At 44.0% G+C, this 26170-nt stretch overlaps 1 protein-coding gene across 1 annotated transcript in view; it reads right to left on the bottom strand.

Moving 5' to 3' along the window:
* Window positions 1–26170, bottom strand: part of DNAH9 (dynein axonemal heavy chain 9) — a gene marked incomplete at its 5' end in the record, with an annotated part of 343516 nt that overhangs the window by 24513 nt on the left and 292833 nt on the right. Inside the window, 4 exons of the mRNA XM_079798920.1 lie at window positions 2393–2520; window positions 15145–15293; window positions 17681–17874; window positions 25281–25403. Coding sequence (XP_079655046.1) covers window positions 2393–2520; window positions 15145–15293; window positions 17681–17874; window positions 25281–25403 — 594 coding nt within the window. The remainder of the gene's footprint in view (window positions 1–2392; window positions 2521–15144; window positions 15294–17680; window positions 17875–25280; window positions 25404–26170) is intronic.

The following is a 26170-nucleotide window of genomic DNA, read 5'->3' as shown; positions in this document are numbered from 1 at the left end:
TAGGCCTAGTGTGGGGCCCAGGTACTTGCATCTCTAACAAGTGCCCAGGTGATGCTGATGCTGCTGGTCGGGGCCACCCTCCAAGAGTCTAACACATGACTAAGTTACAAGCCCTGATCCCTGCTATCTGACTCCTGGATCACTGAACTCCTGATGCCCTAAAGCAGGGGTGGGAAGTGTCTGCCCGTGGGCTGTAGAAGGCTCACAAAGTCACTTGGTCTGGCCCTGCCAAGGCATTAGGGGTGAGTTAATTAAATGTCTGATCAAATATAGCAGCCTAATTCTTAAGGTGATAATTCTGTATGGCCTGAGAATGATGTTATAAATATCCACATGGCCCTTGGCAGAAAAATGGTTCCCCACCCCAGCTCTAAAGTGAGGCCCATGGACCAGGAACATGGGCATTACTGAGGGGGGCTAGTTAGACATGCAGTCGCTGAGGCCCCGCCCAGACTTACTGCATGAGTACATTTTAATAAGATCCTCCAGCAATCTGTAGGTCTGATAAAATGTGAAAAGCAATGATTTAAACTCCTCCCAGCTAGCTTTCCTGACTCCTTCTCCCTCTCTCCAAACCGCTCAGCTAATTGTTGCCAAACTCACCTTCCTACGTGTCACTGCTGCTCACAGCGCTCCCTGCTCCCAGCCCGAGCTCCGCTGTTATGTCTTTGTGTGCCTCGCCTCCTCCCACTGTGATTCCTATCTGTCTCCTCTAAACCTACATTCATTTCTTAGTCCTACTGGCAGAATGCAGCACCTTTCACTTTGTAAAAACAGCGACTTTGCTTCATCGCAGTAGCTTTCACTATGATGGCTAATCCAAGCTCCTTGGCAGATACTTGGAAGCCTGCTCACACAGCCGCAGTGGACGGGTGGCACTGAGCTCAGTACTTGGGCCACAGCAATCTGGTCTCTTCCTGCCTCTTCCAAAAAAAAAAATTGAACTAACAATAATATTTATTTCACGTATTTCACAGAGTTGCTGCAAATAACCAAAGGTAACAGATTAGAAAGGTTGGTGACCTGAAAATATGTTCAATTAAAATTTCATTTATAACCTCTCTTTTGGAGTGGAAATGTTAGCGGCTGCCCAGAGAGCAAGGGTTCTGTCAGCCAGGAAGAGCCAGCGACCAGGGAGTGTTCCTTCTTCAGGAGCTCTGACTGCGGAGTTTAACCTTAGCTCCCGGAAATCGGCACAAGATGTGGGGCCGGGGCAGCCGGTGGGGTCTGGGGAGGAAACTCCCTGTTCATTGGCTGAGGGCTGGGTTCCCAGGGCATCAGGGCCCGGGAGGGTGTCTCTTCGGCAGACGAGCCTGAGAGGCTGGGAGATCACCCTTTCCCAGCACCAGGCTGGCCCACGTGGGAGGGAGCAGCTGCTGGCCTCTTCCCCCTGGGGAGCCCACTGTTTCTAGAGAAAGAGTCCCAGGCAATGGCTGGCCCCGCAGTTGCTGGGCTCTGGATCCTGAGGATGAAGACCCAGCAGCAGGATGCAGAGCGGTGAATGGTGAGGAGACGGGACGTTCTTGGCAGGCGGAGCCAAGGCAGGATGAGAGTGCCTGGCCTTTTCATTTATTTTTTCTTTCATTGATTCCTTCATTGAGTGCTTTTGTTGAGTGTCTACTATGTTCACAGTAATGTGCTGGGGGCTAAAAGGTAAATAAGAAACATCTTTCCCTCAAGAAATGTAGGGAGGGACATACCCATACATTGAATCATCGCAACGTAGCCAGGGGCGCGCTAATGGAGGCGGCTGTAGGTTGTAACAGGAGGAAAAGAGGAGCGAGGCCCTGGCGTGGCCCCAGCCCCAGCGTCCATACGAGCTGCATAAGAAAGGAGGAAGAGGCCAGGCCGTGAGAGGAGAGGGTGGCCTTATTTCTTGTCAGCGTTTAGTGGAATTACCAGTAGTGGGTCCAGGTTTCCGAACCTTAAGTGAACTCTCAACCAGGAGGCTAAGTTCTACTTACACATGTAATGTTCTGGTCCTTTGTGTAACAAAGCACGTAAAACATACAACACGACAGAAAAAGACATCAAGGAAGTTCCATGGGATGCCCGGGAGCTCAGCAGCCACAAAAATCCCTGCACGGCCTTCAACTGAGTGCATGGAGGTGCGGACCGGCTTCCTTTGTGAGCAGAGAAATGGCAACCAGACAGTGGCGACAGTGGGTGGAAACACGAAGAACAGTTATCGGAGAAAAATGACTGGGCCTGGGATGAGGAAGGGCACACGCGAGAGAGAAGAAGTGGAGAGATGATCAGGAAGTGAGTGAAGGGGGCACGGGTGTGGAAGGAAAGGCGGGTGAGGAGAAGAGAGGAAAGAGATGCCCGGAGACTGTGATGTGAGGCCCAGACAGGTAGGGGTGAAGAAGGACCCTGATCAGGGGGCACGTACCTGCAAAATGACCCAGTGACCTTTCTTCGCAGCGAGATCCAGTGTGGCCTCAGCCACCACCTCCTGTCCTTGTCCCAAAGATACGTTGTGGAAGTTCCGATTGTTGAAGGTGTATCCGAGCTTTTTACCTAGGAGGAGTGTGGAGTTGTCATTACCATCTCTGTGTCTGAGGATCCGTGCTGTGCCATGTTCCCCAGGAGCCACACCTCCACATCACTCCCCACACTCAGGTGTGCCTGGACCCACGCTCTGGACCCTCTCCTTCACGGAGGGCTACGCCTTCCAGCTTTCTGTTCCCAGATCGAAGGGAGCACAACAGCCAAATGCGTCCCCCACCTCCTCACTGAACCCCCAAGAATGGATGCTCTTCTCCCCAGCCTCCATTTGAAGGCCGGGCCTTGGTCCACCGTCTGGAGAGTGCTGATGTGAGAAGGCTCAAAGGGTAGCGAGCATGTGGGTGGCTCTGTCTAACCTGCTTTGTCCTCTGAATATGTATTTCCCTGGAGTTTTACTGGGGTGTGTGGCCAGCAGGGGCAGAATTCAGGTCGTTCTGGCTTACCATACTTTACTCTGTGTAACCGCCTTCCCTACTAATCCCCACACACAGAAGTTTTATCTCATCATTTTGCATGAGTTAAGGAGGTAAGACTTGAAGGGGCTTCGCTGCATAGGCGGATGTTGTGGCGGATGTACCTGTTGGATGTTAGGAATGGAATAAGGGAACGGCCACATCAACACAAACATCGCAACCAGGTCACAGAGGCAAGGCCACGCTCAGGCCTTTTTCTCCAGCCCAAGAAAAAGGATGTAAAGAAATGACCTAATAGGATGGACCAGTTTTACTGGGACATCAGCTATTAGCCCGATACTATAAAGTTTGGAGAAATTACATAATATATTTTAGGCAAAAGGATCATAAAAATGTATAATTCCATGAGTAAATCATTAAGCAATTTTTCAAGAAGGTAAAGTACACAAGAGGAAAGGCAGGAAATTTTAAAAAAGAAAAACAATAAAATCTGCACTTAATTTGTTTTTGGTTTAGAGGAATGAAAATTGGATATGCAATATATACTTGTGCTAGAAAATTGAAAGAAAACTCAATATTGGACATTTCTTTTATATACTAAAAAATGTGTAGACTCTCCTTCAGCTGGTGAGGCAGAGCAGGATGAGGACTTTTTGTGGTGAGAAATAGTTATAGATTCAGCTCCGGTAAACCCAGGAAATACCCTTTTAGACTGTAAGTCCTGCTGGCAATGGATTTGATGTCAGCTTTAGAACCTGGGATACAAACAACCTGATCAGAGAAAATACCAGGATGAAAGGTGCCTGGATTACGAGATAGCCTTGCTGACATTTCCACTTACAAAAGAGCCCATTTCTTTTCTTTATTAGAAAGGGAAGGATATGGGAAAAGAGGGGCTTAAAAAAGATTAGTCTGAAAAGTACAGGCCGGCGGGGCTGTTGGGGACAAAGTCCAGCACTGCCGAGGCCAGCCGGGGTCAGTTCGCATTACTCTAAGCTGCAGGCATGACACCCGGCTGAAGAGAAAGAAATGGATCTTGGAGATGATGAGGGGGGAGGGGGAGGATTTGGAGGGATTTGGCCTGAACATTCGACTGCACCACACTCAAGCCTCGCGATGTGCCAAGGCAACCTTGCAGAGACCTTCCGTCTGCAACTTTGAGGCTCTTGAAATACCTTTCTGGGCCATCAGCAAGCCCCTCTAGCCAGGTACGTTCTCTTGGGGGTTCACCTTCATATTGTTTTATGCTATGGCTTCCATGCCCCGACCTTCAGTGCCTTTAACGTCTCTCTCCCTTTAAATTTGTTTTATTAGACAATTTGTACTTTAAAAGGTATTCCCCCCAGTATTTCCAGTACCCATCTGGCACCATACATATTTATTACAATATTATGAACTATACTAGAGGCCCAGTGCATGAAATTCGTGCATTGGGGGGGGGTGAGAGGGGGGGTCCCTCAGCCCAGCCTGCACTCTCTCCAATCTGGGACTCCTCGGACATCCCTCTCACAATCCTGGACTGCTGGCTCCTAACCACTTGCCTGCCCGCCTGCCTGATCTCCCCTAACCCCTCTGCCTGCCTGCCTGATCGCCCCTAACAACCTCTGCCTGCCTGCCTGATTGCCCCTAACTGCTCCCCTGCTGGCCTGATTGCCCCTAACCACCTCTGCCTCGGCCCCTGCACCTGGGACCCAGGCTTCCCTCCCTCTGGTCCCCCGCAGGCACCTGGGACCTAGGTCGGCCACAGGCGCCTGGGACCACCCGAGCCAGGCTTTGTCAGGAAGGACGTCTGGAAGGTCGTCCGGAAGACATCTGGTCTAATTAGCATATTACCCTTTTATTAGTATAGATTTCCTAAGCTGAACTTTACATCCCATGACTATTTGGTAACTATCAATCTGTATTTCTTAATCCCTTTACCTTTTCAACCAGTCCCCCAACATGCTTCCCCTCTGGGAAATCATCAGTTTGTTGTCTGTATCTATGAGTATTTCTGTTTTGTTTGTTAATCTTGTTCTTGAGATTCTACACATAAGTAAAACCATGTGGTATTTGTCTTTCTCTGACTGCCTTATTTCACTCAGGATAATACACTCTAGGTCCATCCATGCTGTCACAAATGGTAATATTTATTTATTTATTTATTTATTTATTTTTGCTGAGTAATATTCTATTGTTATATGGACCAGAGCTTTTTTATCCACTCCTCTGTTGATGGGCACTTGGGTTACTTTCATGTCTTGGCTATTGTAAATAATGCTGCAATGAACATAGGGGTGTATATATTCTTTTGAATTAGTGTTTGGGTTTCTTCAGATATACACTCAGAAGAGAAATTATTGGGTCATAAGACAGTTGCATTTTTAATTTTTTGAGGACCCTCCATAGTGGCTGCACCAATCTGTATTCCCACCAACAGTGCACAAGGGTTCCCTTTTCTCCACATTCTCATCAACACTTACTGTTTGTTGATTTATTGATGGTAGCCATTCTGACAAGTGTGAGGTGATGTCTCATTGTGGTTTTAATTTGCATTTCTCTGATGATTAGTGACATTGAGCATCTTTTCATATGTCTATTGGCCATCTGTATGTCTTCTTTGGAGAAGTGTCTATTCAGAATCTTTGCCCATTTTTTAAATTAGATTGTTTGTTTTTTTTTTTGGTGTTGAGTTTTATAAGTTCTTTATAAATTTTGGATAGTAACCCCTTATCACATATATCATTGATAAATATATTCTCCCAGTCAGTGGGTTGTCTTTTCATTTTGTTAACGGTTTCCTTTGTGGTGCAAATACTTTTTAGTTTGATGTAGTCACATTTGTTTATTTTTTCTTTTGTTTCCCTTTCCCAAGAAGATATATCATTAAAAATATTACTAAGAGAAAGTCAGAGATTTACTGCCTATGTTTTCTTTTAGGAGTTTTATGGTTTCAAGTCTTACATTTAAGTCTTTAATCCATTTTGAGCTTATTCTTGTATATGGTGTAAGAAGATGGTCTAATTTTAGTTTTATGCATGTATCTGTCTAATTTTCCCAACACCACTTATTGAAAAGACTATCTTTATCCCATTGTATATTCTTGCCTCCTTTGTCACATATTAATTGACCATATAGGTGTGGGTTTATTTTGAGGCTCTCTATTCTATTGATCAATATGTCTGTTTTTTATGCCAGTGACAAGCTGCTTTGAGTACTATAGCCTTGTATTATAGTTTGATATCTGGTAGTGTGATACTTCCATCTTCTTTTTTTTCTCAAGAATGCTGTAGCTATTTGGGGTCTTTTATAATTCCATATACATTTTTAGATTATTTGTGTTAGTGCTGTGAAATACACTATTGTTTTTAAAAATAGGAATTGCACTGAATCTATATAGATTGCTTTGGATAGTATGGACATTTTAAAAATGTTAATTCTTCCTATCCATGAGTACAGTATATGCTTCTATTTATTTATACCTTCTTCAGTTTCTTTCTTCAGTGTCTTATAATTTTCTGAGAACAGGTCTTTTACATCTTTGGTTAAATTTATTCCTAGCTATTTTATATAAACAGTATCATGCCATCTGCAAATAATGACAGCTTTACGTCTTCCCCTCCAATTTGGATGCCTTTTATTTCTTCTTGTCTGATTGCTGTGGCTAGGTGTTGCAGTACTTTGTTGAATAAGCATGGTGAAAGTGGACATACCTGTCTTAAGGATAACCTTTTCATTTTTTCCCGTTGAGTATGATGTTAGCTGTGGGTTTGTCAGATATGGTCTTTATTATGTTAGGTATGTTCCTTCTATCCCCATTTTGCTGAAAGTTTTTATCATAAATGGGTACTGGATTTTGTCAAATGCTTTTCCTGCATCTATTGATATGACCATATGATTTTTATCCTTTGTTTTATGTGGTGTATCACATTTATTGATTTGCAAATATTGTACTAACCTTGCATCCCAGAATAAATCCCACTTGATCATGTGTGTGATCTATTTAATGTATTGCTGGATTTGGTTTGCTAATATTTTGTTGAGATATTTGCATCTATATTCATGACAGATATTGGCATATAATTTTCTTTCTTTGTAGTGTCTTTACCTAGTTTTGGAATTAGGATAATGTTGGCCTTGTAAAATGAGCTTGGAAATCTTCCCTTTGCTTGAATTTTTGGGAAAAGTTTGAGAAGGATAGGCATTAGTTCTTCTTTGAATGTTTAGTAAAATCACCTGTCAATCCACCCAGTCCAATAATTTTGTTTGTTGGTAGTTTTTTTAAATTATCACTTTGATTTGATTAGTTGTAATCTTTCTGTTCAGATTTTCTGTTTATTCTTGATTCAGTTTTGGGAGATTGTATATTTTTAGGAATTTATTCATTTCTTCTAGATTGTCCAATTTGTTAGCATATAGTTGTTCGTAATATTTTCTTATAATCCTTTGTTATTTCTGTGGTGTCAGTTGTTACTTCTCCTATTTCTTTCTTTTTGGGGGGTCCTCTCTCTTTGATTCTTGATGAATCTGATTAAAAGTTTATCAATCTTTGCTTTTCTTTTAAAAAACAAGCTCTTGGTTTCATTGGCCTTTTACATTTTTTTAAGACTATTTTATTTATTTCCTCTCTGATCTTTATTATTTCCTTTCTTCTACTCACTTTGGACTTTGTTTGTTGTTCCTTTTATAGTTCCTTTAGGTGTAAGGTTAGATTGTTTATTTGAGATTTCTTGTTTCTTGAGGTAGGTCTGTAATGATATGAATTCCCTTCTTAGGCCTGCTTTTGCTGTGCCCCATAGATTTTGGTTTGTCATATTCTCATTTTCATTGTCTCAAGATGCCTTTTGATTTCTTCCTTGATCTTATTGCTAGCACATTAATTGTTTAGTAACATGTTATTATGCCTCCATGCGTTTGTGTGTTCTTTAGTTATTTTTCCTTGTAATTGATTTCTAGTTTCATATCATAGTGGTTAGAGAAGGTGCTTGATATGATTTCAATTTTCTTAAATTTATTGAAACTTGTTTTGTGTCCTACTATGTGGTCTATTCTGGAAAATGTTCCATGTGCACTTGAAAACGATGTACATTCTGCTGCTTTGTGGTAAAATGCTCTGATGATATAAATTAAACCCATCTGGTCTAGTCTAAGGCCACTGTTTCCTTGATGACTTTCTGTCTGCAAAATTTACCCACTGATACTGATGGGGTGTTAAAAATCACCTACTGTGACTGTATTACTGTTGATCTCTACCTTTATGTCCATCAGGATTTGCTTTACATATTTTGTTGCTCCTATGTTGTGTGCATAGGAGTTGTTGGATTGCTCTCTTTATCATTATGTGGTGTCTTTATCTCTTATTAGAGCCTTTGTTTTAAAGCCTATCTTGTCTGATATAAGCATTGCTTCTCTGGCTTTTATTTTTTTCATTTCCATTTGCATGTAGTCTTTTTTTCATCCCTTTACTTTCAGCTGTGTGTGTCTTTTGTTCTGAGGTGAATATCTTGTAGACAACATGTAGATGGTTCTTATTTTCTTATCCATTCAGCTATCCTATGTCTTCTGATTGGAGCATTTAAGCCATTTCATTTAAAGTGATTATTTATAGATATGTATTTATTGCCATTTTATTCTTTAGAACTATGTTTTCACAGCCAGATGTTATGTGGGCTCCTCTTCCTGGCACTGGGGCTCCCTGCTGGAGAGTCTGGCATGGGGCTGATACCCCACGCTCCTCAGAGGGGGACCTTTGTAGCTGAGATATCCCTCCTGACTCTTAGCCACAGCATGCGGGCGGAGGGCCAGTCCTTTTCGTGTCTCTGCTCTTCCTATCACTCTCAAGGTGGCTTCTGTAAATCCTTGTTTATCAGACTTCTGTTCAGCTAGTCTTCAACCAGTTATTCAGAATGACTGTTCTATATTTTAATTTTAATTCTGGTTTGGTCCTGGGAGGAGGTGAGTGCAACTTTCACTTACTCCCCCATCATCTTGGATCCTCCTATCAACTTTCCATTTGGTGGTCGCCTGAAATGGCGCCCCATTGTAAATCTTTAACATCTCCACAGTGTGCCTCTAAGACCTCCAGTTTCATTTCTTTTCTTTTTAAAAAAAATCCTCACCAGAGGATATTCTCATTGATTTCGAGAGAGAGGAAGGGTGTGAAGAAGGAAAAGAGAGAGAGAGAGATAGATAGATAGAGAGATATCGATTGGCTGCCTCCCATATATGCCCTGGCCAGGGATTGAACCTGCAACCTTTTTGCTGAATGGAACAATGCTCAGTCAACTGAGCCACCTAGCTGGCTCAACCTCCAGTTTCTTTGAAGACATTGCAACTTTTGTGGCCTTCGCCTTAATTCCATGTCCTGGGAGGAAGGGGAACATTTTCTAGCCTTCTCCTGCCACTTATAGGCTATTTCTTCTTCACTCTCATAAGCCCCCCTCCACACACACACACACACACCTTTCCCTTATAAATATGCACATGCAATGTATTATCTACTAACTTTTGTGTTCTCTGCCTTCTAGCAACTTCCCAGTGTGATTCACATTTATTAAGGGCTTTGGAATTTGTTTCAAAAATCTTCCACACTTCCCCATTATCCTGGTAAACTTTAAGGTCACTATGTCACCCAGCCAACATCCAGCCTCATTCTTCCTCATCTTCAAACAACTTAACTCTGTTCCATTTCTGTTACCCACTCCCAATGCCTCGCTGAGATCTTATTATCACTGAGAACTGTCCCATTTCTGAAACATTATTCTTTCACATCTACTCATGATTATCATTTCCTCCAGATTGTTCACTCTCTTATTCCTTCCTCACCTATTATTTTATTTCAGTGGGATGTCCAATTCATTGGTTTCTCTATTTTTTCTAATCTTAACTTTTACCTCCCTCTTATTTTACTCTGGACCAGTAATCCTTAATTTGAACCATGATCTTACAAAATCCTTAACTGAATCACCCAGTTTTTGTAAAATCTCAACCCTGGACAAATCTACATATAAGAGAAAAGAAAATACATTTGGTGAATTGGTGCTATCACAAGTTCATGATTCTCCACCTCAATGTTTGGTAATCTTTCCACATCTCCAGAAGTCAGTTATATTTTGCTCATTTCCTTCTTTATTTAAAATTCCTAATGAACTCCTCTCTTCTTGTGCCCAGCAGTTTGCTTTATTTGCTACTTCCTTGAGAAAACATATGCTAGTCAGTAGAAATTCCTTCAACTTATTGCTATTTTATCTGCATTTCTACACATCCCTGTTATGTGTCTATCCCTGCACATCCCCATCTCCATGGGAGATGAACCCTCCCTCTGCCTATCACTCATCATTCTCTAAATCTCATCTCTTCTTTTCTTAATCTTTATCTCTGTTCAATCTCCTGCTCCCTGGCACATAAAGAAATGAGTCTCTCTCAACAAAAAGCAACACTCCACCAATCTTGAAACCACTCCAAAAACTGTTCTTGCACCTGGCTGGTGTAGCTCAGTGGTTGAGCATCGACCCCTGAACCGGGAAGTCACAGTTTGATTCCCAGTCGGGGCACATGCAGGCTCCAGTGTGGGGTGTGCAAGAGGCAGCCGATTAATGATTCTCACTCACCATTGATATTTCTATCTTTCTCTCTCTTCCTCTCTGAAATCAATAAAAATATATTAAAAAGAAAAAAATCTGTACTTGCTCCAAGCTATTCAACTTTAAATGAACTCTTAAAGAAACGAGAATGAGGCCAGGCACAGCAAAAATGAGACTTTAAGCAAAGTGTTGATAATCTGCATGCAAAGACACTAACAAAAAATATTTCTTTGAACACTCCTTGTAGCAGGCCTACAATAATCTAAGTGAACTCATAGTTCTGACAGACATTGGGAAGAAGGAAAGGAGACAGTGCAAGGCAAAGTCAGTAGATACAACTTCTTTCTCATCACAAGAGGGAAATAACAAAATTTATTTTGCCAAAGCCAGGTAATTGGACAGAGGAGGATGGAGACCAAGCAAGATCGTGCTGGAGTCAGTGAAAGGAAGGCCAGAGGAGAGGCCTGTACAAGGGCAGGAAGGGGTGGTCCTCTGTCGGGAGGGCCAAGATGCAGCTATGCTTTGAAAGGATGACAAAAAGTTGAAAAAGAAGAAGCAAACTGAGCTGCCTCAAAGAACAGACAAACCACCACCATCATTATAATGCCGTACAAAGCTACCAGGCTTTTTACTTATTTTAAAATATATTTTTATTGATTTTCTGAGAGGAAGGCAGAGGGAGAGAGAGAGAGATAGAAACATCAATGATGAGAGAGAATCATTGATCGGCTGCCTCCTGCACCCTCCCCTCCCCGCAGGCCCCCCCCTCCCGCCCCCTCCCAGGGATTGAGCTGCAACTCAGGCATGTGCCCTGACTGATGAGAGAGAAACATCGACCAGCTGCCTCCTGCACACCCCCTACTGGGGATGTGCCCGCAACCAATGTACATGCCCTTGACCGGAATCGAACCTGGGACCTTTCAGTCCGCAGACCGACGCTCTATCCACTGAGCCAAACCGGTTTCAGCGCTACTGTGCTTTTAAAATTTTTTATTTTATTTTATTGTTGACAGTATTACAGATGTCCCCCAATTTTACCCTCCTTTACTAACCTCCTCCCTGCCCCTGCCCCACCCCACACCTTCACCACACTATTGTCTGTGTCCATTGGTATGCATATATGCATATGAGTTCTTTGGTTAATTTCTTCCTGTCTCCCCTAACCCCCTCTGACATATGTCAGGCTGTTCCATGCCTCCATGTCTAGAGTATTATTCTGTGCTTTTAACATTTCAAAGCCTTTCCACATCTGAGATTTCATTTTTATCCTCACACTAACCCTAGGAAAACGTATTACTGGTGATTAGAAACAATGGGTGATTGCTTTTACATGAAGCAAAAGCAAAAATTATTGTGCAAACAAGGAAGTGTGTCTCATTTAGGAAGAAGGTAATGAGAAAAGAGAGAAAGAGGATAAACTTAGAGCACTGTTAAAGGCTTATTGTGAGAAGACAAGAAGGAAAGCAGTGGGAGCGGAGGATGATAGGTTTCATGTTAAACAAAGGCCAAGAAAAGTGGATAAAATTTCCTCCTCCTCTTCCTCTTCCTTAAAAATGTTTGAGGCCCGAAAATCCTGGAGGAGACCAAGAGGCACAAAAGTGCTAGAAAAGCATAAATTCCTAATTAGTGTCAATGGATGAGCTTCAGGGGCTTAGAGAAACCCACAATCATATGCAGACTTTTGTTTCTGTGGGTTCTAAATTCCTGCCCAATATGAAGAACTGCCAGGATGAAACAAAGGATAGAGGAAGGTAGAGTAAAGAAGAGAAATCACATACTCAACGATGCGGAAGGATGCCAGCCTTTGCTAAGCGTCTAACTGGAGTACAACAGTGATGTGCTGACACACAGACTCTGTCCAAGCAGAGAGACAGTAAGTTTAGTTAATAAGCTGGGGCAGGGGCAATAGGGCAAAGAGCCCGAGTCAATCACGTGGATTCCAGAGAATAGAAGCCGCTCAGGCATTAGATCCAAGATGGAAAGCATGGGTAGCACCCGAGTATCTGTTCTAAATGGGTGCATTAGAAAATATGTCAAACCATCAAGGAGGCAGGGGAGGAAGAGGAAGAGAGAGAGAGAGAGAGAGAGAGAGAGAGAGAGAGAGAGAGAGAGAGGCACAGGTGGCTAAGCAATCTCTAGCTGATGAAAAGCAAAATGGCCTCTGGTAAGGAAATATGAGTTAAGATTAAACCAAGGGCAGGGTTCAGATAATGTATTCAGAGGCAGATAACCAACATGGATTAGGGAGGGGTCAGCGGGCCTGAAATGACAGAAAGCTTCAGACCACATGATGGGGTAGCTGGAGGTCAATGGGCAAAGAGCAGTAAGAAATTGCTCATAAACCAGGTATATGAAAGCTTCCCAAAATGAAATTATTGAATAAAAAATGAGGAAACTGGATTTGTCAGTAGGAAAAGAATAAAACCTCCAGGGACTAAAAGGACTACACTATGAAAGGGTGAGAGTCAGGAATAACAGCTGTGACAACAGCCATAGAAAGGAATGGCGTTCTGATTCATGCCACTACACACAAACATTATGCCACGTGGAAGAAGCCACAATGAAAGACCACATCTATACATGACTCCATTTGTAGGGAATGTCCAGAATAGGCCAAGTTTTAGAGACAGAAAGTAAATTGGTGGTGACTGGGTCTGGGAGGTGGTGCAATGGAATAGGAAATGATTGTTAATAGAGACAGAGTTACTTATGGGGAAGACCAACCTTTTCTAAAATTAGATTATGGTGATGGTAGCACAGGCTAGTGAAAATATTAAACTTTCAATTGTATACGTTAAATGGGCGAATTGTATAGCATGGGAATTATATCTCAGTAGAGCTGTTAAAAATTTGGGGATAAAGAGGAGCGTCTTAGTGGGCAGTAACAAGAGCTAAAGTTTTATTTTTCATATTAGGAAATAGATATTGAAAATGGGTGAATTCTAAAATAGTGATTAGAGATTAGTAGGAAATAGAGAAGTAACTATCAGGAGGACTAAATTCAGAAACGGGCAGAAGTGTAGTGTCTGGGATGGGCAACGGGGCGTGGGAAGCACTGGAGCCGGGAACTATTGCTTTTCATTGTAAATTCTTGATTATTGATATTTAAAAATATTTTAAAAATTTACCTAAAATTTTTAGGATATTACAAAAATATACATTCGATTAGTGAATAAAATTATTCTTTTCCTTACACGGATTTTATCTGTCGTTTTGGGCCAAGTTAGCTTCATCTCAACTACCTCGAACCCCAGGCAGATGCCGTGGCTCCTTTTATTACGTAGTGAGCAACTGACAGCGCATGGAGCTGCATCACGTGGTCTGGATTCTTACCTATGAAGACCTGGATCTATAAAAACCTGTCAGGTCTTTATCTCACTTTGCAAATTGTTGTAGTTTTGCTAGTTTCATAGTCTTAATTGGTCATTCAGTGGCTCATCCTTCATTTATTTTTTAATTTTTATTGATTTCAGAGAGGAAGGGAGAGGGAGAGATAGAAATATCAATGATGAGAGAGAATCATTGATTGGCTGCCTCCTGCACACCCCCTACTGGGGGTCGAGCCCACAACTTGGGCATATGCCCTTGACCGGAATTGAACCCAGGAGCCTTCAGTTCGTAGGCCGATGCTCTATCCACTGAGCCAAACCGGCTAAGGATTCTTCATTTAATATATGTATTTCCTGAGTGCCCATCACATGGGCTGGGGACTGGGGCTATTCTGGTGATGACACTTAGTCCCAAGGAGCTGTCCTTCTCCTAGGAAGACACAATTGTCACTAGACAATTACAATGTGACACACAAAGAGCAGGGTGCTCTAGAAGCACACGGAAGGGGAGCCTAGCACCTTGGAAGTCAAGTAAGGCTTCCTGGAGGTGGTGACATTGAAATTAGTGTGTAAAGGATGAGTAGAAGCTAGCCTGGTGAAGGGGATGCTGGAGGGGAGACAGAATGTTTGGGATATTAAATGGCTGCTGTATAGAGTATATAAAGAGGAGGACAGGAAAATGTAGGCAGAATAATGAACCCCCAAAGATGCCCAGATCTTAACCCCCAGAATCTGTATATATGTTACTTTACATGGAAAAGGGACTCTGCAGGTGCGATTAAATTAAAGACTTGGAGGTGGGGAGATAATCCTGGATTATGAGTAGGCCCAATAGAGTCATAATGGTCCTTATGAGGAAAAGAGGAAACCCATTTATCCGTTCAACCTCTAGAACTGTTATCTTAAGCCTCTAAGTTTATGGTAATTTGTTTTAGCAGCAATAGGACATTAATGATGTAAAGTAGACTGGAGAAGTAGGGAGGAACTGGAGGACTGAGCTTCCTGTAAGCCCCGTAAGGAGTCTGAGCTTCATTCCGAGGGCCATGGGAGCCTGTGAAAGGATCGCACCTGTATTTCAGAATGATGGCTCCAGCTACAATAAAGGGAGTGGGTGGTGGTGGGACAAAATCTCCTCATGAACCTGCTACTATGGATTCTACCTCATAGAGCCCAGAGCAATGGTCCCTGGCATGGGTTCAGCAAGGACCCTGATCTCTGTATGTTTAGCAAATACTGGGTATTGCATAATGAGCCCTCAATCTGGGATAGAGAACCCGACAGGTACAAAGCGTGAAAGTGCACGGTGCTGGCCCCAAGAGGGTGTTTTCTCACCTTGATTTTCCACATCCTTCAGTGGGTCCACCCCTGGAGACAGGATGAAAAATATAGGGGAGGCTGGTCCTGATTCTTCAAGTGAGGTTGCAAAATCTAATGCTCTTCCCACCACGTATTTGCTTCCTAATGTCTCCTCAACAAAATGCCTTACAGGAAAAAAAGTACATAAACGTTTATCAGTCACAAAATACATCTGAGAAAGAGGTCTATAGGAATGGAAGGATGTGCTGCAGGTCATGGGCTTGGTAGTTACGGAGCTGGGACCAACTCCAAGCACTTCTTGAAAAGTCAGCACTTAACATCTGTGTGGCTAGTTGCCAGCTGGCACATCCAGATCAGGGCTCCTTCTGCATCCCCACCTATCCAGGCTCTCACTGACTCCTCGGTGAAGCCTGGTGTCTGGACATCCCCACGACCCCTCAGAAGACTGCCAGAACCAATGCCTTTGAAAGCTTGCAGCCGCTAAATCCTCCACACTTCACATCCCTGTGATCCTCCACCCATCATTTAAGGCTCTCCAGGCTTCTATTCCCTCATGTTCTAACATTACCTGTGTTTCTTTTCATCTTACCCCACTTACTGTGCTCCTTTCCAAAGTGTCCCATTTTACACTAAATAAAACCCTGAAGCTGCAACCACTTACTGATCATCTGGTCCAGCTCCTGGCTTTAACTCTTCCTCAAGGACACTATTTTTCCTGTAGCCTTTCACCTGAGCTCATTCTCCTACATCTGATGTATCTCAGGATTGGGAGGTAAGATCAGAGTCCCGCTCTCAGAGGACTATCTACACTAATAAAGAGAATTGACTGTACATCCGTGACACCATCAGCCAATCAGGAGTGAGTATGCAAATCAACTCAACAAAGATGGTGGGTTAATTTGCATATGCAGGCACGGAGCAGCCAGGCAGGGCAGGGCAGGATGCCTGCTATGAGGGGGAGGAAAGGGGGCAGAGGGAGCGAAGACTTGCAGGTTCCCGGGCCACCGGGAGTGAGGACTTGCAGGCTCCTGGGCAGCCAGGAGCAAAGCCAGGGGAAGGAAGGCCTATTCTTGAACAAATCTTCATGCAACGGGCCTCTAGTTATTTATAAACGATTTACTTCTCTGCTCTGGCTCCATTGCAGCTCATTTCCCCTGATGTGTCACTACCATATCTGCATGTCAGTGTCATCTATTGCTCCTTTGCTCACTGTACTCATTCACTGAACACTTGGCTCATGGACTTTCCATCACCTGGATGACATCAACATCCAGTGGACAATCCTCCAGGTTCTTAACAATCTTCATTTCTTCCCATGCAGCCACCCGATTCCACGGGCATGCCTTGTTCTTGCTTGGGAACTTTTTCTATGTCTGAAACTATATATGGAAACATCCCACCCTTTGACCAGAACTTTCTATCCTTACAGTCCTTTTAGCAATTTGCCCTTCCTTCACTTATTTTTTTGTCTGTATTGGTGCCACGACAAATGCAGTATCTTGGCATCCTTAGTGTTTTTTATTTTTTAAATTATCCCCTTATTCTCTTTACTTCTTTCCTGTCCAGTGTGGAGTCCATGGTCTGTAACTTATTTCTTTTACAACAACTTTCTTGAAATATAATTGACATATCATAAAATTTACCCATTTTAAGGGTACTATTCAATAATTTTTAATGAAGTCACTAAATTGTACAATCTTCACCATAAACCATTTTTAGAACAATTTCATTCTGCCAATAAGGTTTTATGCCTTTTTATGTAATTGCTATTCCCACCCTCTGGTGCCAGGCAAGTACTAACTAATCTGTTTTCTGTCTCTATAAGATTGCATGGCCTGTAACTTCTAATCACTCTCTTGCCCAAACCGCACTTCCTCTATCTAACTCATTCCAACACACCAACTTGGAATGATTGGGGCTCTGGATCAACGTAACTCTGAACCTACATCTGGGCTGTTGTATGCAGAATCATGTAATGGTGAGGACTGGTGCCGCTGCGGATGCAGGGTCTTAACTAGCTGGGCCCTCAATGCTACTTGAAATTGGCTGAATTTCCCTTGTTGTCCTTCTCTCATTTTTTCACAGATCCTATTTCAAACATTCTGCCCTCTCCTCCAATCTCCAACCCTGCCACCTCCCTTTTCCCATAAACTCAATTGAGGATCTTGCTTCCTGCTTCTCAGAGAAAATACAAGTCATCAGAGAAAATCCTTCTCAATTTTCAACCATCCTCCTATCATCATAACAACAGCCACACCCATCTCTCTCCCTCTTTCTGATGAGAGGGATGTTCCATCTGTCTCTGGACCCATCTCCTGCCACCATAGATGTGACCAGCATCCTTCTCAGTGCTGATATTCATAAGTACCTCTTTCCAAACTGTCCACCCAGACATTAGGAAAAGACCTGGCAAATGCAGGCCTCTTGGGATTTTGGATGTTGGTACAAAGACTTCTATTACTATACACACATGGCTTTTGTGCTCAGCCCTGCTAGTTTGGCCACACTGAGATTGTGCCTGTCCTGGGCCTCCCCCTGGCCCCTTCCCTACCGCATGGCATAGGTCATCCGGTCCGGCCGCATGACCCTCATCATGCAGAGGCGCTGCAGGGCCGTCTTGCTCTTCCACTCCTGCGGGAACTTCTCCTTCTCAGGACATTCCGATTCCACGAATTTCTTCCAGCTCTTGGCAGATCCCTCAATGTCCCGGTCCAGATTACAAAATTCCTCCATGGCTGAAAGAGCCTAGGGGAGTTCAGAGAATCGTGCTCTGAAATGCAGTTTCTCACAGTGGAAACTTGCATTGAGTTGTGGGTTAGGCAGCGAGATGGTATTACATTTATACTCTCATTTGTGTCTCATTTATACTCTCTCCTGGAGCCTGGGATCTTCCTCCAGGTAAACTCAAGAACGAGGAAGGATTTTGATCAGCTGGCCTTTAGCAAACTGCCCCAATAATATGCAAGGTTTAGCAAAGATAATGTTTGGAATGTTATCAGAGCAGAGACTGAGCAGCACCTGCCCGCAGGGTATTGCATGGAAAAGGGACAAGAGGGATGCCATATTTTTCTGGTCAAGGAACCTGGACACATTAAGTGTCTGAGTCCTCCCTTTCATTCCCGTATTCATGCAGCCAGCAACTCCTTGCTAAGGACTGACTTTGTATCAATGTCAACTCTAAAACTTCCATGAACCACCAGCTTCTGTAAGGATTGTGTCCAAATGCATAACTTGTTAATCAGATCTCTTCATTTGGTGCTTCCCTCCAATCCATCCAGTTCACCAGGGAGCCTACTGCCCTCCACTCTGTCCGAGCATGACTGTCCCCAACCTTGAAACGTGCCAGACTCATTCCCAACTGAATTCCTTGGTCACAAAGCCACGTCAGGTCCTGTTCTCTCCACCAAATTCTACTCCTTTCTTGTGCTGGTTCTACAAATTGTCAAAGTCCAGTTCCAAGTCAGCAACCTCCCTCATACACGTCCTCTCTAACCTAGAACACATAGCTGCCCACATTTTTTTGTGGAGCAGAGTTGATATCTTTTAAAAAAAATCTTTATTGTTGGAAGTATAACACATGTCCCATCCCGTGCCCCCTCCCCCGCCCTTGACCTCTTCTAGCCCGCCCCACTCCCCACCCCAGGCCCTCACCATCTTATTGTCTGTGTCCATGGGTTATGCATATATTCATACAAGCTCTTTGGTTCATCTCTTCTCTCTCACTCTACCTCCCCTCTGAGATTCAACAGTCTGTTCCATGCTTCTATGTCTCTGGATCTATTTTGTTAAACAATTATTATTTTGTTCATTAGATTCCACATATGTGTGAGATCACGTGATACGTCTTTTGCACAGAGTTGATATGTTTAATAAAGAGATTGACTCAATTTTTAGATATTTGACTGCTGATAGTTTTAAGCCTCATGCCTCTTTCTCCTCTGCTGTCCCACATCTGGGCAAGTGGATAAGTAAGCCTAGGCACACCCTCTCTGGTGCTGGAGGGAAGTTGTACCACGCGAGCCCTGCCCATGCTCAGGAACTCTCACTCTGGCTTCACCCCGTAACTTCCATAAGCCCCCACGGTCACCTCCTTTCCTGGCTCTCTCAAACCATTTACAGACTGCTCCCTGTGCGCCCCAGAAGGTCTTATGTGTTGACCCTGTTTCCCCAGAGTGCCCACATACACATCACTCACTCAGACACAGCTACCTGCAGCCTTTCCACTATTACTCAGCTCTGCTTGTGTGTTTGGTCTCTCCAATGAAATGAGAAAGTAGACTTTGTCCAAAGCACCTACCACAGTGCCACGAGCTTTAAGGAACCTACACATTCTTGTTATTTGAATGCATTCATTCATTCATTCATTCATTCAATATTTACTAGTATTGAATGCCTACTACATGCCAGGCACTTGGGAATACAAAGCTGAACATAAAAATACACTTGCCTTCCAAAGAAGCTTACAATCCTAAGCTCAAGAGAAAGAGGAGATGGAGGAGGCCTTAGGAAGTTTGTAAAATTCTGTTGGGCCGCAATGGAGGTCGGGAGAAGAAAAGGGCATTCCACGGGGAAGGATCAACAGGAGCCAGCATGTGGAGGGAGGAGAGTGGGGCAGGACAGGGAGGAATGCACTGCAGTAGGAGTCTCACGGTGACAAGGGGAAGCCAGCGGGAGAAGGACACAGGACTGGCCTCGGGCTTGCCCGGGCTCTTCTCCCGAGTGGCCGAGCACCTGTCCTGTCTTTCTGGGCCTTCCACACGGGCTCTGTGGCTTCTCAACTTCACCCTGGCCGCTCAGAGCAGGGCACACTCCTTCACTCACGGGGGGAGTGGAGTGGAGCTGCGCGCAGAGGGTGGAGCTGCGCGCAGAGGGGCCAGGAAGTGGGAGTTCTGGTGCCAGGGACAGCTCTCCTGAGCCTCTTCTGACCTTTGTGGGCTTAGATTTTCTCATTTGGAAAATGAGGCCAAGTAATTGTTCGCATAGCTCACCCGCTAATGTAGATACAAGCGCTATGAAAACTCCACAGCCCTTCCTGTGCCTTCTCGGGGCTTCTGTAGTTATTGAATTGTGATTTCGGGTTTACTCGCTGCTCCTCCCGCAAGACTGTGAGTTCCCTGTGGGCAAGAACTTCCTTAGTCATCTGTGTATGCCTCCGGCCTAGCAGCTGTCTGGAACTTAGGAAGGGCTCAATTAATCAGTTTGACATCTGGGCGGCCAGCAGGAAGGCTCTTAACAGGCCGAGGAAAGCTGCAGCCGCGGTAATTATTTCTCTGTGTGCCGGGAAGCCGTGTTCATCTCCTTCAGGCGGCACTCCAGCGCCTCTGCCCAGCTTGCATCATCAGTAACCCTCTGCAGCCCCGTTACCCCCGCTGGCGTCACCACAATACTGAGCAAATTACACTGCCGTGGGGGCTCCCGCTGCCAGGACAGGGGCTGAAACACGCTTCCCTGAAGCTCCGGATTGAACACAATTGCAACGTTTAATCTACAAAATGAGGGAAAGGCATTTCTAATAAGTTAAATGGAAATGACTAATTAACCTAATTACCTTGGACTGTGTAGCAAAATACAACTGTGCTAAACTGGCATCCAGAGCGGTGGTGAGGGGCCTTTCACAGGCTAACACCGGCGTGCATCGCAGATGAGATTTTCTAATGAAGAGCAGGACAGTCCCAGTACCTTCAAGTTCCGCATTTGATTAAACTTCAGAAATTCTAACAAAGCGTACTAATAGAAGCAACATGTTATCACAAAGATTTCATTCATTACCTGCCTATTAGTGCTGCTGGGGAAACGAGGCAATCCATCTTCCTCGTCAGACAGAATGTTTAAAGAGTTTTGTTTCATCGTGTCCTATTCAATTATACGTAGTTTGTTTCTTTAGGCTAAAATCCAACCGAGCACTTCAAAAGAGCATTGATCAAAGGCCTCAGTGATGGGCACTCACACCGCGTTGTATTTTCACCGGCTCGCATCCCGCACTGCGCTCGAGTTTGGGGCTGGCTCGCTGCTCCACTAACAGAACTCAGAGACAGGAGAGATAAAGCCTCACTCATCTGCAAAGCTTTTGAGCAGCCAGATGAGCTTAGCCCACAAAACAAAACAAAAACTGCAGAGCAAAGAAAAGCAAACCAAACAATCCATTTTGTGAAAAGAGGAGCGGAACCAAATTGCACAGTAGCTTTAGGGTTGTCAATAGTGCTTTTGAGCCATTTATTCTTTGTAACTTCTGCCGCCAAGGGCTTTGTGGGTAACAGAGTGAAAGGCAACTGGATTTGGCCCAATTGGGCACCTCAAACTGCTCAGAGTTTTTCCTTCCATGGACAAATGCTATAAGGTACAACCCACATCAACCACAGCAGGTACACACCTTAGAGATGGGTAATTAACAGTCGTGACTGTGATGGGGTGAGTCCTGTCCACCAAAAAGATAGGTTGAAAAACTAACCTCCCGGATTTGCAAAAGTGAGCTTATTTTAAAATAGGGCCTTTGCAGGTGTAATCCAGTTGGGATGAGGTCAGGAGGATGGGCCATAGTCTAATATGACATGCTCTTTTAAGAGAAGCGATGGAGACACACAGAGGGAGGATGGCCATGCAGAGACAGCAAGGATGGGGGCAGAGATTGAAGTGATCTTGCAATAAACCAAGGAACGCTGGGGCTGTCAGAAGCTGGAAGAGGGAGAAAGGATCCTCCCCTTGTGGCCTTTAGGAGGGACCATGGCTTGCTGAAACTTGATTCAGACTTTTAGCCTCCAGAACTGTGAGATAATACATTTCTGCCGTTTTGAGCCACCTAGCCTGTGGTACTTTGTTATGGCAATTCTCCGAAACAAACATGATAGCCATAACCATACCATAATCATACCAGCTTCTATTTACTGAATATCTATATGTCTGAGATGACCCTGTGAGGTAGGTATTATAATGACCATTTTGAAGATAAGGAAAGAAAGTCTCAGAGGAATAAGGAACATGTCAGAGGCCGCACACACTCAAACTGTCTGACTCTGGCCTTTGTTAGCTAGTTCATCCCCATCACTGCTCCCGTTCTGCAAACACTCTCATTCAGAACTGCTTTCCATAATGTATTTTCCATAGGGCATCAGACTATGCCATTATCCTCAAGCTCTGGGGCGGCACTGTCCAACAAGGTAGCCACTGGCCAAATGTGAGGGCAGAGCAAATGAAATGTGGCCAGTGTGACTGAAGAAATGAAATCTTTGATTTTAACATCAAATACTATTATTTTAACATCAAGTACAATTAAGTTTAGACATTGGAACTTGCTTTAGTAATTGGAAAACTTTTAAGTATGTTTGGAACAACTTGGGTATATGGATTAGCGGTTTTATCTCTAAAATTTTCTGAAATATAAATTCAAATAAAATATTTCTGATGAAAATTTAGCATCTAATTGAGAAGTGCTATAAGGGCAAAAAATACAAACCAGAATTCAGATTCAGTACAAAAATTTAAAATAGTTCATTAATAATATTTATAATAATTACATATTAAAATGATATTTTGCCTTATTGGTTTGAAGAAAATATATTATTAAAATTAATTCCATTGATTTCTTATCACATTTTTTATTTTACTTTTTTTTAAATCCTCACCTGAAGGTATGTTTTTCATTGATTCTAGGAAGAGCAGAAAGGAGAGAGAGCAAGAGTGTGTGTGTGTGTGTGTGTGTGTGTGAGAGAGAGAGAAACATTGATGAGAGAGAAACATTGATCAGTTGCTTCCTGTACATGCCCAGACCAGGGATCAAACCCGCAACCCAGGTATGTGCCCTGACTGAGAAAAAACCCGTGATCCTTTTGTGCACGGGACACTCTAACCAACTGAGCCACACTGGCCAGGCAATTTCTTATTACATTTTTACTATATGGCTAGTAGAAAATTTTAAATTACATATGTAACATACATTATATTTCTTTTGAACAGTGGTACTCAAGAGTGTCTATGCACTCAGATCTGATGTAGCGTAGAAGAGTTGATGATTTCCACACATGTGGTCTGCATTTATTGTAATTATTCTAAGGCATTTTGTAACTTTGTGATTTTATTGCTGTTGTGAATGGAGTGTCCCCTTGGTTCTTTCCCAATACCTTATTCTCCATCTCATTTGCCAGATTGGGTCCAGAATGACAAAGTTAGTAGATAAAAACCAAATCACACCTTTATTATTTAGATCAGAGATCAGCAAAAATGCAGCTTGCAGGGCCATTCTGGCTCACCACCTGTATTTGTAAATAAAGTTTTATTCATACTCAGCTATCGTTACCCTGGCTCATACCACAAAAGGCTGCAGGTTCGATCCCCACTCTGGTACATTTGGGAGGCAACCAATTGATGTTTCTCTCTCCCTTTCTCTCTCTCTCAAATCAATAAAGCACTTCCCCAGGTGAGGATTGAAACAAAAAAAGAAACTCAGCCATTTCCACTTGCTTATGTACGGTGTGTGACTTTGGCAGAGTTGAATAGTAGTGACAGAGTCTGACCCTCAAAGTAGAAATATTTACTATGGAGTCCCGTACAGAAAATGTTTGATGACCTCTGATTTAAATACAGCCCCCCCCAAAAAAAATAATTTAAGAAATAGCAACAGATTCTGAAAAAAGAGTTAGAGAAATATTTGGGGCAATGGCGGCATGGGTGGAATTAGCCTTGGATTTCCGAAGATGAATCCTTTGAAGGGGACAGCAGGCATATAAATGACTAAGTGTGGGGCTTAGTTGTAAAGTAAATCAGACTGGGATGGATCTCAAGGGAGCGATGCTGAGGGAACAAGCTCATCTGAAAAGATTACATGCTGTATATTTCCATTTCTATAACATTCTTGAGATGACAGCATTATCAAATGGAGAACAGATTAGTGGTTGCCAGGCATTAGGAACTGGGGGAGGAAGGAGGTTGTTGTGATTATGAAGGGGCTACATGAGGGATCCCTGCAGTGATGATATTACCTCTGTCTTGGCTGTCGTGGTTACATGAATCTTCACACACACACACACATGCTCACACACAATGAGTGCATGACAAACTGGTGAATCAGACACTGGTGGACTGTATCAATGTCGACTTCCTGGGTGTGATACTGTGCTACAGGAATGCAAGATGGGGGAACTGGGTACCAGGAATATCTCTACTCTTTCTTATAACTGCATGTGAATCTACATTGGCTCAAAAATTTAGTAAAATATACAAAGAGAAAGAGAGCTAATCGTATTATTTCAGACTTTGTGCTATGAAATGTATAAAATGCAACAAACGTGGAAGAGCATACACGTTTTGTGCAGATGCCAGTCCTCACACAGCACCAGTGCCCGCCATGGGCACTCACTCAGGTGGGACTGGGCAGCTGCCCTGGTGGAGCGAGGATGTTCACTCAGCCAACCTTTCTGCTCGGCATCACAGCATGGCTCTCATTGAAAGGAACTTATAGTTTGTGCTCTTTTCAATGTTCTTAGAATCCCAACCGAGCCAAGCTGAATAACATGGAAAGAAACTGGGCTTTGCCATCAGACAGGCTGGAATTTGAATCCTAGATTTACTGCTTATAAAATGTGGGACCTCATTTTCCTCAGACGTGAAAAGGGAACAAATAATCCCTACGGCCCAAGTGACCATGCGAATAAGATAAGGTGATGCATTTCTAAGGTGCTCAATCATTGTGAGTTACTCAGCCCTGATGACCCCAGGCTGGCTGCAGCCCCTGCCTTGAGGCTGAGTTGGTTAGGGTTAGGGTTAGGTTAGGCGAAGATGCCTGAACAGAGCCTGGCATCTGTCTGCTTCATGGAGGTGCTGTCCCAGCCTCTCAGCACCCCCACACCAGCCCTGGGGCCTCACAGAGGAGCACAGACCCAGCCTGATGCGCTGACAGGCGAAGGGAGCTCAGCTGAGTCAGAGAAGCTCCCAGGATCTTCCTGTTCCCTCACATGGGGAGGCTGAGCCCTCACAGCAGCAGGCACTGGCTCAGCTCGCTCTCTGCAAAGCCATCCCAGCAGCCAGGAAGGGGGAGCTCTGCTGAGGGGGGCTATGTTCCAACAGCTCCCTGATGAACCCCAAAAGAGAGCCCTGGGGACAAGGGTCAGAGACAAACTCCAGGAGGTGAGAACGTGCCTTTTCCCGGGGCTGGTACTGACCTTGATGCCTCCCCAGGCCTGATGGGAGAGGAACTCCACTGGGCTGGTGACGCCGGCCTGCACGGGGGATCGCAGCAGGAAGTCCAGCTCCGCCGCCCCGACCGCCTGGTTCAGGAGGAGGATCTGCATGTGGACAATGACACCAGCTAAGGCTGGTGATGGGCACAGGGTCCAGAGGGCCTCAGGGTCGTCCCTCCGTGTAACTGCTGCTACTTCTAGCACTCGCACTTGCCCATCAGTTTTGATTGTTAGAAGAAGGTGGTGTGGAAGAAGGTGTATATCTTTGCAAATCACTCCTGTGTGCACCTGCTTTCACCCTAAAATCAGCAGGACTTAAATGCACCCGACGAATGACTATAAACTTGGAAAGCAAGAGTTTTATGTATCAACCATAAATGCCATGGGATGCATTCCTGCCATCTATTGAGAAGATGATACATCCAAATGATGTGATTTGAGGAGCGTGTCAAAGTAACATATGAGTATATGCAAAATAGAAGTGCATATATGCATCAACAATGCTACAGGGCTTCCCGAGAAGGGGCGTGGCCAGGGAGCAGGGCTGGGGTATTGATTTTACGAAACTTTCTGTAAGTGTTTTGAACTGGGTCTTGGAGAAGCTGAGAGATAGAAATACTCAGACAGGGAGGGAAGGCTTTCAGGAGGAGGCAGTGAGAGTGCAGAGCTTGGAGGGAAGTGGGGAGGTGTGCAGGGCGTCCCCCGCGTCTGAGCCGAGAGTCATGCTGAGAGGTGCTTGGGAAATTGTTCTCCCCTCTTCAAGGAGTGTTCTCTGCTGAGGAGTTACAGATGGAAATGTTCACTAAGAAAAAATAATTCAGTCAATTTGAGAAAACGTCTCTCAGGCGATCGGCTAGCAATAATAGATGAGA

This window comes from Cnephaeus nilssonii, assembly GCF_951640355.1.
Source record: "Cnephaeus nilssonii genome assembly, chromosome: 19".
In the NCBI taxonomy this organism is placed as follows: Eukaryota; Metazoa; Chordata; class Mammalia; order Chiroptera; family Vespertilionidae; genus Cnephaeus; species Cnephaeus nilssonii.
This window is presented reverse-complemented; position numbering and strand designations above follow the sequence as displayed.